The sequence below is a fragment of the Cynocephalus volans genome, chromosome 8 (assembly GCF_027409185.1).
Source record: "Cynocephalus volans isolate mCynVol1 chromosome 8, mCynVol1.pri, whole genome shotgun sequence".
In the NCBI taxonomy this organism is placed as follows: domain Eukaryota; kingdom Metazoa; phylum Chordata; class Mammalia; order Dermoptera; family Cynocephalidae; genus Cynocephalus; species Cynocephalus volans.
The window spans coordinates 143,418,325-143,430,888 of NC_084467.1; the positions used below are offsets into that span (position 1 = coordinate 143,418,325).

The following is a 12,564-nucleotide window of genomic DNA, read 5'->3' on the forward strand; positions in this document are numbered from 1 at the left end:
CAGATAAGGAGACCAAGGCAAGGCAAAGAATTCAAGAATATCTGAAAATACAGCTGTGCATGGCATAGACAATGCAAAATACCAAGCAGTTAAGAAAGCAGATATAATCGATGCTGCCATGCCCTGTATGGAATGTTGATGAATACTTTTCAGCTTTTTTTCTGAGTTGAGATCAAAATTAAGCACCGTTATCTAAACACACACAAAGGGTGCACTGGATGATTGGACCAAACTGCCTGTTATCAAAACTGGCCTCTGTATATCCAAAATACAGACACTCCATGCACAGATAACTGAAAGTTCAATTACTGCCTTTATTTTGATAAGATGCACTGGAAAATGAGGGTTTGGCCCTTGCAAAGCCAACATCAGTAGCAAGGTCTGGCCAACGGGCCTGGAGCTTCCATGCTTCCCAGAGAGACTCAATCACCTGCCTCTCACAGGGCGGGGAGACTTTGGCATATATTAGTGAGTTACTGTCTTTTCCTCTTCAGACAAAGACCAGCAGTTCCCCTTTAGTTCACTACTATTTACTACTTATGAAAAGTTGTTAAGATTCAGGACCGTTATCAAAGAGGACTTGGCAGAATCTAATCTAATCTTCTTTGACTGAGAGGAAAGAAAACTGGTCCCAAAGTGGGGCTGTAACCTTCAGTCACCTACTGGCTCTGCTGCAACCTAATGCCTAAGAAATGAGGATCCAGTGTGTCTTTGATGCCCAGTCAAAGCTTTGAAGCTGTGTCAAGACCGCAGGACAAAGGCAGCACTGTTTATGCAAATCTAGAAACAAAAGAAGCTAAACTCCAAAGCCATTAAAAGTAACATCAGAAATTCAATGCCCAGAGATGATTAGAGCCCCTGCACCAGCATGAAATAGAAAACCTGAAAGCAAAGCCGGGCAACACACCAAAACACATACTGCAGGAAGGAATACTGAGCTGGCCAGAGCCCAGCTAGATGAGCTTAGAAGTCCTGACATACACAGCTCCCTTAACCAAGTGGCAGCCATCTGTGTACCAAAGCAAAGAAGTCCTGGCTGATGCTGCTCCTACACCTGGTGCCCACAGCCCTTTCATAAGAAGTTCCAGTATGTGCCCCAGCAAGGCTAGACTTCACGTTGCCATGTTCGTTGGCAGTTCAGTCATCACGGAGCTCATGCCTTCCAAAGGAAGTATTAACAAACAACTTTGTGTACAGTATACAACAGGATGAAATACCCAAGCTTCCTAGAAAAATTAGATTTTTCAGGCCACCCCAAAAAGATCTAAAGTTGGGCTGAGGGTCCAGAAACCATCTATTATGCAGAGCTATGATTCTTGAAAATTCTTCAGATATGTCACTTGTGTGAAGAAGGGAATAATGTCAGATCAGGAAGGGACCCCAGAGAACATCTTGTCCACAGGGTTTCAAGCCTAATTGCACATTACTACCCCTTGGGAGGTTTTGAAAATATGTCAGTTGCCCTGGATCTATCCCAGAGATTCAGATAATTGGTCTGGTATTGGGCCCAGTATTTTTAAAGACCTTATCAAAGATTCTAATAAGCAGCTTCATTTGAGAACCACAATTCTACACATTTCCCTTATGCTACAAGAGAAGAAACTGTGGCCCGGAGAGAATAAGTGACTTGTTCAAAGTGATCCGTCATGAGGAATGCTTCCCAGTCCTTTTGCAAGACAACACAAATAACAAAACAATGATATTTGCACACTGGGGGAAAAAATGGAAGAAGCTGCTTTAAGCTAGAGGCGACTCGTCTTAGTGACAGCCCCTTCCATGCACCAGGCTCACCTTCATCCCAGGTAATTATAGTCTTCTTGGTGGGACATGCTAAAATGCAGCTCACATTTTTGAAAAGGAAAAAGTATTTTAAAAAGAAAATGGATGCATAAACTCGAGAGCCTTTGCTATGGAGTTTTTGATGGTCCTGTCACAAAAGAACACAAGAAAATACAATGTGGAACAGTACAAGATTTAGCAACTGAGTTGTGATCTTCCCCACAGGCGGCTGCTTTACATGCAATTGTAATAACGCTACTATATCAACTTCTTAAAACATTTGTTTGTACAGCAGCAACAAATTCAGAACAATCTTTTGTACAGCAGAATAGAACTGTGTGAATTTCCCAAAAATTATATTTTGAGTTCATTACTAGTGAAGACATTAGGCTTCGGGACTTTGTGATATCATGTAATTAAGGCTGAGCCACAAGCTATTAAAAACAGACTAATTTAATAGACTGTTTACAGTATCACAAATGAGGGGAGGAGTTTTTAATGGAATGACGAAGAGAAAATCAAAGGCCAGAAAATTAAATACAAGCAACAAAGGAACCAAGATTAGGGAACATGGAGACTGAAGTGGCTCAAATGAATATTATTCAGTTAAAGGAAATGCACTGGTGTGATTTCCCTCCACTCTATTAAAAGACGTTCATCAATACATACTTTTTCTTCTATAAAGCTAAATACTTAATGAACTCATTAGGCAAGATACATTGAGAAAAGAAGAGTTTGAGGGAGTACCATTTTATACTGAGCCCCAGTGCAAGGAGCTTCATACAGTAGGCAAAGAGTTTAGGACACTGCTTTTAATTTTTTTTTTCAATAGTCATTTTTGGATGGAGGGAGAACATATGTGTTTGACTTAATAAAAAACACAGATGATGCATGCCTGGTGTGTCTTCTCCTGTGTGATCCTGTACTACTTCTCTTAACAAGAAAACCCCTTGGCCTTTTTGAGGACTTAAGCATCTGGAATCTGGAGTTAGGAGATTTCACAGTATGTCAACTTTCCAAACTCTGAAAATCCCATGTTCTGTACTTTCGGTCATTGTGTAAAAGTCCCCTAGTCCTGACTGGGCCAGGTGGGGGCTCATCTCCCGTAGTTCACAAACCAAGAGGTGCACCCAAGTCACACGTGTGTGTGCTCCAGATACAGATTCCCAGGCCCCTCCCGTGGACCATCTGACTGAATGAGGCTGCTTCTGAGGCCAAGGAATCCACGTTTCTAACAAATGCTTCAGGTGTTGAGATGTACTAGCCCCTGAGCCAGTATTTGGGAAACACGAGTCAAATCCTAGCAGCTTTATACCGAAAGGTCAGCAGAACACAGTGATGAGGGTCCACTCAACAGCAATGAACTAGACCAGTGGGGTGAACCACTTGTAGGCTGCTTCAGCTGCTAATTTCAACATGATTTCCTGGGTTTATTCACATAGACAAACTGTGATGGCTGAATAAAAAAGGATATGTATTATATTTTTAATCCATTGTTTTAGAAATCCATATCCTGCTCAAGTGAAAATTCTAGAATGAAAATCAACGTGCTTAGTAAAACTTAAAGATCATGAAAAGGCAGAGAGGGACTTGTAATTTCCTAAAACATTTCAGTACCCTGGCTGTTTCAAGCCTTACACACAAACTCCACAAAATCCATCTGCAACACAAGACATGTCCATCTGTCTGAATGCCCTCCTATCCCACCTGCTCCTAGCAGAGAGAAAGCAGCAGCGTGGGAGCTGCAGATAAGCTTACTGTTCAATGGTGCGGTAATGACATGCAAAAGCCTGATTGCACTTGGCAGCAACTTTCCACTATCTTGGCGGGTCTAAACCATAATCACTGTGGTGTGTGGAGCTTGGACAGGATTATGGGGCTGGCCAGCAGCCAAGAAACCAAAAAGCAGTCTATTCGTCCAGCAAGGGACTCCTTCGTGTTGGGAATGCCACAGCCCCAGATGTCCATAACCACATTCTTCAGAGATATTCCAGGAATTTAGCTTCCACTATTAGTCTCTAGAAAATTCTGCCTTTCCTAAGACCCTGAAAAGCAAACATTTCTCACTTCACATGGCTTTCAGGGAGAACACAAATCAACGTACGTCATACTTCGTAGACTTGCTTTCTCAGAGTCGTGTCTCTGTCCTGTGAGAATAAGAAGCCTGTAGTTGCCCACTGCCCTCCCCACTGTCAAAACATATACAACCACTCTCAGAAAGAAAAGGATCTGGAAAGAAAGAGTCCTACTTCCTTAGTGTCGGAAACATAGGCACTTTGGGTTACCGTCATGGTTTTGGGGGGCTTGGCAACCAAAATGGGGAAAGCTCTATTTAAGGAACCTCTTCTCTCCAGCCTGATACATCAATGGACATTGAAGTGGTTCAGACTAGGAGGTAAAGAACTATTTCTACACATGCAAAGTGCCAATGAAGCCAGGTACTCATGAAAGTGCTTCAGCAGCAGTAACCTGCTCTCAGACTCAGTCTTCTGCCATACTCTTGAGGGCATACAGGATCCTTACTCACGTTATTAATCATATTTCTGAAATACACATCTTCTAAGGGGTCCTCAAATATGAATCAGAAAACACTGGAAGGAGGGGGGTTATTTTGCATTACGTTGGCAGAGGAACAAAATCTCATCAGTTAAACCAACAAGTCAGAGGACCGGCCTTAGCTTGATGAATTTGACAAACAACAAAAATAAAAATAATTGCTACCTCAATTAAATAAAATGTGTTACAAAATCATAAGTTCAGCCCTGGCAGGATGTCATGAAGCTGTTATTCAAAGTCTAAGCCTGAAAGGATTCCTGTATGGTGCTCCTAGAAAGGAAAATAAATGCCCTCCAGCCAAATCTAAGGTTTAATTCACGCAAGAGATTTGGCTAATGCCACCAACCACAAATGCTGCATTTTCATGGATCTGAATGGCAGCAAGTTCCAGTGAATTAATTAGAGCCACTCTATTTATATTCTGCATGGCTTTTCAGTTATTACCCATAATGAGATCCTTTTTTACTTTTATGAACATTAACATACTGCTTTCCTACCAGAGGAATGGAGAGCCTGAGGGAAAAGTAATACAATCCTGATCCTTTTACCACTAGGTCACTCACTGGCAGCTTGCCAAGTCTGCTGGTTCTAAAAAACAGTTACTGCTTGGGTCCTAGGGCCCCTTCAGCAGCCTGAGGAAGGAGCAAGGGTCACCTCCCAAATGCCAACAAGGGTCAGGCAAGTCAAGACCAAGAGCGACAGCGCGAGCTAATTGCAAGGACATACAATGTCAGTCAAATGGGGACTTGGCTATGTGGACAGAGTCCAGGGAACAGCAGCTACTCAGCCCCAACAATAGTTGCTGTGCAGGAATGCAGGTCTGGCAAGGTCAGGTGCTAGTTACATGGGCATGTTTTGTTTGTGAAAAGTTATCAAGTTATACATTTATGATATATGTACTTTTTGGATGCATATTACACTTTATCAAAAAGGTTTTTTTTTTTTTTTTAATGGGCTTAGGGCCAGATTTTCTAGGGGCCAGACAGACAAGGAGAAGAGAGCAGAATGGGTATTATCAGAGAGGCGTTCAGAGTAACTACCTGGGACAGGTGTTAGTGAAGCTGGCTTTTACTGTGCCACCCGGGGCATGGGTATAGGTGGGCTGGCAACTTTTAAAGTTCCTGGGATAGAGAGATAGTTTTAAAGACATTACACTCATGCAAAACAGGATACACAAAACACTCATATTTGGGTTCAAATGAAAAGGATATATGCATATGCATAGGAAATTTCTAGAACACAAAAATACTGTTAATGTTGTTCACCTCTGGAGGTGATATGGAGTAGAAGGAAGATTTACTTTTTATCATATTCCCACTCATACTGTTTGAATTTTTTATTATGGGAGTGTATTACTTTTAAATTTACAAAGGAAAAAGTCGAGAGAAAATTCTTAAAATCATTAAATTACTATTTTATTAAATTCACAGGGACCTTAAGGGATTCCAATTTTTAAAAATATCAGTAATTTATGATATGCCAACAACATATAAATTAAATGCAATTAAATGAAAAAGTATAATTAAATGCTCTTGCAATTAAATGAACAAGTCACTCCTTTGAGAATAAAAATGTTAAAACCTATACACAATACACACATTTTGTAATTCCTGATGAATATGAGCTATAATTTAAACACATACAGTAAAACTTCTTCATAATATGGTAACTAGGGAATAGATTTAGTACTAACTAATAATTTTCTCTCAGGCTTTAAATTTACTGTATATTATTATATGCAAAGAATGTGCAGAAACGAACCTTATAATTATCCTCTGCAGTCCCTATATAAGCCTTATAATGGTCCTACTATTCTGTACTGTAGACTTGGAGACAGTGCCACACAGTGATATGACCCATGAGCACATTTAAGTGTTGGAAAAAGGACCAAGGCACAACCAGCAGCCTTCCTGGTTACAAAGCTTTCATTGTTCATTCCTACAACCACCAGAGACAGACCAGCCAGAGGACCAGAAGAAGCACATGTTCATGTTCCTGGCGCCACAATGAAACTTGGCGGAAGAATCACTTCGTAACTGAGCTAAAGACAAATCTGTAAAACCAAACTCTGTTTAGAATAGCTGACGCGCTCCTTTAAACCATGAGAGATATTTGTTATAAAATAATCAGCATTAAAACAGCTACCATGATTTAAAATCTAGAAATCAGTTATCTCTCTCCAACACTTATTCATTATGTAATTTACTAGGGGAAACACCTTAACTGCCCTCTGTTTTAGATTCCCCATCTGTGGAACTCAATAAAATAGAACCAGGACAATGTATGCATCCTTTCTAATCCTGCAGACAATGTGTCATAACCAGAACAATAGGACTGGTGACATTTATTACTCACTTCAGCTTTTACCAAAAGGAAATATATAATTCTGAGGTCCAAACCTGTTTTGGAATTAGAAGTTGGGAGGAGGATTGACAGATTTCTACAATCATTTGGAAGAAAGTTGAATTAGGAGACAACCAACACTAAGACCACTAATTTAAAAGGCTGAAATACTAACATTCTGTTTTACCAGTATGAAGCCAATATATGTATGAATAGTGCTGACTTAATAATTTGTCACTAACAATATTTGAGAAACGTCTTTCTGCTGCTTTTTCGCTGTGATCACAGCAAGTGACCTGCATATTTATGTACATTTCACATATTTAGTCTCACTTTGCTTCTATGAAATCTACCAAAATAGAGCAGAGTTCAGTAACTAGAAAGTGCCTGAGCTAAATGATGAAATGATCAAGACAGCGGAAGGGAGCCACAGAGTCTCTTGCATCATTCAAGCAGAAGCGACAATTCTCATTTGAAAGAAACACTAGCGCTCTTATCCTCCCAAGTTGGGTCAACCGACAGAAGCAAAAACTAGAACTAATTGATCCTTTCTTGATCTTAAACAGACCATCTGTACTGTCTGTGACTTGAGCTTCCTGCATCACATCCTGATTCCACCAGGCACTAGCCCTGTGACCTCAGGCAATTTATTTAAATTCTCCATGCCTCAGTTTCCTCCTGTGTAAAGTGAGAGAGTGGAATATAACGGCACCTCCCACCTGGAGTTGTTGTCAGCAGTAAATCAGTTATTATACAAAGTGTTCAGAACACTGCCTCCATAAACACTAATTTTCATTATGATGATAATTTTTTCTTGGAAGGAAGAAAATAAGGTTCATTTTAAGCATGTTTTAAAATCTTCATTTTGAAAGAGAAAGCTAAAGGGGATGGGACAAAAAGAAAAAAAATGGATAGGAAATAGCAACTATCATTTATTTAGCAGCATTTATGTAACAGATATTATACATACATTATCTCAATAATTTGTTAAAATAATTCTTTGAGGCAGGTGTTATTAATAGTCATTTTCAGATGAAGAAGCTGTGTCTTAGAGGTTCACTGATGTGCCCACAACCACATAAGATTTGAGCCCCAGTTGTTATGACTCTAAATGTGCATAGTCTTTCCTCTACTAAACTGTCAAGTTGGGTAAAATAAGAAAAAGAATGGAAAAGGTGAGGAAAACAGACTAATAGAGAGAAGGGAACGAAACTATCACTTACATTTTAGCCACAAGCTGAAACTTCTATTCATTGGGACAACATACAACATTCAATGTCAAGATTGTAATGATAACATATGACATCATTCTCACCACTGGTACTAAAAACTATCATTAATAGTAGTTTGGAACATTTTACAAACACACTTACGTTAGTGCATCTAGTTAAAAATTCACCAAACTGCTACTGGTTGGGCATTAAAATGTGAAGATAAGTTCAAGATAATCCCCAAACAATGCAGAGGTAAAGGAGTGTGCAAAATGTTGGGGCCAGAATCCTGGAACAAGTAGAAGCTTATCATTGTTTAAGTTGATGTCAACAGAAACTCATCTCTTTAAAAAAAAAAAAAAAGAAAGAAAAAAAAAGAAACTCATCTCTTTATTTAAAAATCCACAGAACAGTTCCCAGTTTAGTATATCACTTTTCAAAACTCTACCAAATGAAATGCCCTAGCAGTTACTGCCTTGTGACTGCACAGATTCTGTGAATCCCAACCGTCTTCCCGCAAGCAAGAGCAAGTCCTGCAAAGGACAAACTTAATGTCTCTTTTGGGCCAAATGTTTTTCCTTGTGCCCTGCTCCACTTTTCGCTATCATGGTACTTGGCTTTGCTCCCCTTATCTTAGGCTTGGGTAGGGGGATGAGGTCAGCCTTCTCTCTGTTGCTAACGCCACTTGTTCATGGCTCCACTGAATCGAAGAGAACTCACTGAAGAATACGGCCACATGTCCCAATACCTCACAGTTCCCTTCACCTCAGCACAGCAATGACTCCCATAAACATAGTACAGATTGCCATTTGAGCACAAGGAATATCTTCTTTAGTTCCTTATCACAGAGTTGTGATATTTGAAGGAAAACAATTAGTTTGCTGGGTTTTGAGATCAGACAGGTAAACGTAAAAAGTTTTCCTTTTGGCTGGTACAAAGTATCTCGAAAATATATTCAAGCTAATCTGAATAAACTTGATGCTAACTGAGATAACTGCACTTGTGCTCCAAAAGCAGACTACTCCAGGTCGATTTGTTGATACTCATTTCACCTGTATGCTCAGTGCAGACCTGGTCCAGAACTGTAGGTGAGAAAAAATATCACATCACAGAGAAGTCTGAATGTGGTCAGTGAACCAGGCTTCTCAACCACCCATGTAGGAGCGAAGTCTTATCAGACATTCCTCCAGCTTTTGGTATCTCAGAATGTTGAGTAGAGCTTGGAAATGAGAAACTAGAGGTAAGCAACTGGCAGAAGCCTCTCCAAGCTGTACATCCTAAACTGAGCTACTGCCTCCCCATGGAATATTATATCCCATAAGCTTCCCAGCCAAATATTCCCCTAGCGCCAGTCTAGAAGTCAGCATTTCCAGAGAGATCCTATGGCACAATACAAGTTTGGAGACTTGCAGTCTTTAGATTTGCCACCCGCTTTAACTCTCCTGAGAGGAAACTCTGGTTAATGCCCCCAGTAACATCTTTTGCCTTGCTATTCCTGCTTTCTAGAATACTCTTTCTTTCCCCCATTTTAGTGGATTCCTATTCATCCTTCAAAATTCAGTTCAAACTAAGTATTAACTCTTCAAGAAACCTTCTATACCAAACAACTGCCTCAATCTGATTTAGAAATCCTTTGGCTCTCCCCCAAATCCTTTAAATGTCATTTAGATCACCTTACACTGCCCAGTACAAAGAGCCATATTTGTCTTATTCAACTTTTTTCAGCCCCAACCTGGCTGGCTCTTACAAAAGCAGGTCATTAGGAGCATGTGCCTGCACAACCTCTCTGTGCCTCAGTTCTCTCATCTGTAAAAGGGTATAATAGTAGTACATACCTGATAGGATTATTATGAAGATTAAGCCAGAAAGTTCTTACGAGCACAGTGAGCTCTTTTACTATCTGTGAAATTAATAAATAAATGCAATCGTGAGTGAGTGAATTACTTTAGACACAATTTTTTCTTCTGTGAAATAGGGATAATTTTATTTCCTCACAGAATGGTAGTAAGGTTTACATGAAATAACACAGTTGATGAAAGTACTTTGAGAGCTATAAAGAACTATTCAGAAACTGCCATTTGTATTATTATCTAATAAATTACACAGGATTTTTAGGACAGAATCAAGATTTTTCAGAGTCTTCAGTGACTAATGCAAGGGTTGCCAAAGGCCTTACCCAAGCTTTGGGCTTCTTCCTCAACCTTCCAACACTGGCTATAAAGGAAAATAGATCCCAAAGGTCTATGCAGAACTGGAATACTACCCACTTAAACAGAACACCGATGTTCACATAATCTGGAACATCCAGGGAATTTAGGATGTACACTGATGCTGGTTAATTCTAACCATATTACAAAATCCATGGAACACAAAATCCATGGAACCCAAAAGCCAGAAAGAATTTTTGAAGTCATTTATTCCAATTTTCTCATTTTATTGATGAGGAAACTGATGCCTATGGATCCCAACCAACCTGCGCAAAATCACATATCAAGCTATTGACAAACAATTCAAGTCTCCTAATTTGCCATGTATAGGTTTATAAAAGTTTTGCTTATATCATGTTCCCACCACCATGGCCTATTTAGGCTGATCTTTACAGACAAGCCTGTATTCAAACTCCAGTTTTACCATTTATTAATTCTCTGACGTGAACTTAAGTGAATTTTTGAACTGATCCAAGTCTCAGTTTCTTCGCTTTTTAAAACAAGGATTACAGCATTTTTCTTAGAAGTTTGCTGTGTGATAAAATAGGTAATGTCTGTAAACTGGGTAGCAAAACCTGTGCACAGCATCTGCTTCACCGCTCACTAATTCCTTATGGTAAATATTGTAATGTTTTTAAAAACTAAAAGACCAAGACCTTATTGTAAAACACTTCTTTTGAGAAGAGCAACTAAGAGGCAGTCACGTATAGCAGGGTATATGCATAGTAAGGCAGTGTATAGCACAGTGCTGTACTATATCACATGTTTGCTTTCACACCTCTGCACCTCTCCCACCAGGTACCGTTAGGCGGCCAATTCCAGCTGCCGCTTCTATCCTTCCTCCTCTCTTTCCGCCCAACTGTTGCTTTAAGGATATGTCTTGTCTGCGGGCAGCTCCCTTTATCAACACAAGACAGAAACTGCTCCAGAGTGGCCTGTGCTCTGTCTTCCTCCGATGACTGGAGTCCTCTTGTCCACGTACCTGACAGCCCATCGCCCCTGGCCAACATCCACCTCCTCCTCCACAGGCCCCTCAGCGGCTCACCTGGCCAACAACTTCTCGCCCTCTGACTCATGCGAGACTGAATCGAGTTCTACAGGTGGGGCAGGCAGCCACCCCCACGGATCCCCTGGCCCTCCCCAGGGCAAACACAGGCACCAGGCCCAGGAGACTTTCCTCCGGATACAAAACTTGGTTGTTTATCTTCCCGAGGGGGGTCCGACGCGCCCCTGAACGCAGTACCCCAGGGCGTCCCGCGCCGTTTGCATCTGCAGCGAGGAACGCGCCCAGGAGGATGCACAAGCGGGGACAGCCTGGAGCGGTCGGAGGAGACGGGGTCCACGGTGGTGGCCTGGGTGGGATGACTGCGTGGCCCCGCCTAACCTCCATCCCTAAGTGCAGCCCCTGCCCCGGGAGAACCAGGAGCCACTTTTCCAGCTTCTGAGGCAGAAGCCGGAGCAGGGCACCAGGAAGTCAGAGCGGCGCACTCGTCGCCACCCCAGCCGCTGCGGACCCCTTTGCCGGCAGCAGTTACGTTACAAAGTCGCATCTGGAAGGGAAGACGGCCACAGGCTCCTTATTGCCTCCCTCCAGGGCTAGGGGTATGAGGTGGGAAAAGAGAAAACCCAGAGTTGAAAGGGAGGGCGTTGAAAGCCCCCCTGAGGGCTGTCCCCAGGCCCCGTCTGGCGGGGAGAGGAGGGACAAGGCCACCCCAAGCCGCACACCACCCTCACGAGCACCGCATTCGCACTCAGACCCGCGTGTCTTTCCCCAGCCTGAGCGCCCGACCCGCTCGGAGCAGCGCAGGCAGCGAGGGGTGTGCGCGCCCGGTGGCCCGCGTGCCCTCCCGCGGCGGCAGTGGCGGCGGCGGCGCGGGACCCCTGCCCAGCTCACCAGATGGCCATCCTGCTCTTGGGGTAGTCCAGCCGCTCCAGACAGCCGAGGAAGTGAGGCAGCGTGTGCGCAGCGTTGCGGGCGAGGACGGCCACCAGCACCGTGGGTCTCTGCAAGGGCGACTCGGGAAAAGCCACCGCCTCCTCTTCGTCGTCCTCCGAGTCCGGCTCGGCGGCGAAGCGCGCCCGGCAGCCGCCGCGGAGCAGGGCCGAGGAGAGGAGCAGCAGCGACCAGGCGAGGGTGGCGGCGGGGCGCGCAGCCATGTTCCGGGCCGGGGCGGGCGGCGGGGAGGTCCTGCGGCGAGCGCCAGGCCGGGCTGCGCGAGGGAGCGAGCGGGCTGCGAGGGGCGGCCGGGGCTGCGGCGCGCGCACAGCGGCACCGACGCGGCAGCTCCGGGGACCCTCGCGTCGCCGCTGCACCGCCCAGGCCCTGACGCGGGTGCGCACCGCGTCCCTGCCGCCGCCGGCGCTCGTCTGCAGCCAGGCTCGCAGACAGTCGTGGCCGTGGGGCTGTCTGTCCCGGGCCTGCGGAAAGTTCCTCTAGTCCAGGCTCAGCTTACACAGCTGAGGTCTGT

The 12,564-nt window shown here is 43.4% G+C and overlaps 1 protein-coding gene across 1 annotated transcript in view; it reads right to left on the reverse strand.

The window, feature by feature from the left end:
* LOC134385166 (procollagen galactosyltransferase 2) overlaps positions 1 to 12,279 on the reverse strand; it is a 111,557-nt gene extending 99,278 nt beyond the window's left edge. Inside the window, exon 1 of the mRNA XM_063107081.1 lies at positions 11,991 to 12,279. Coding sequence (XP_062963151.1) covers positions 11,991 to 12,253 — 263 coding nt within the window. The 5' untranslated portion in view covers positions 12,254 to 12,279. The remainder of the gene's footprint in view (positions 1 to 11,990) is intronic.
* Between the last annotated feature and the right edge of the window lie 285 nt (positions 12,280 to 12,564).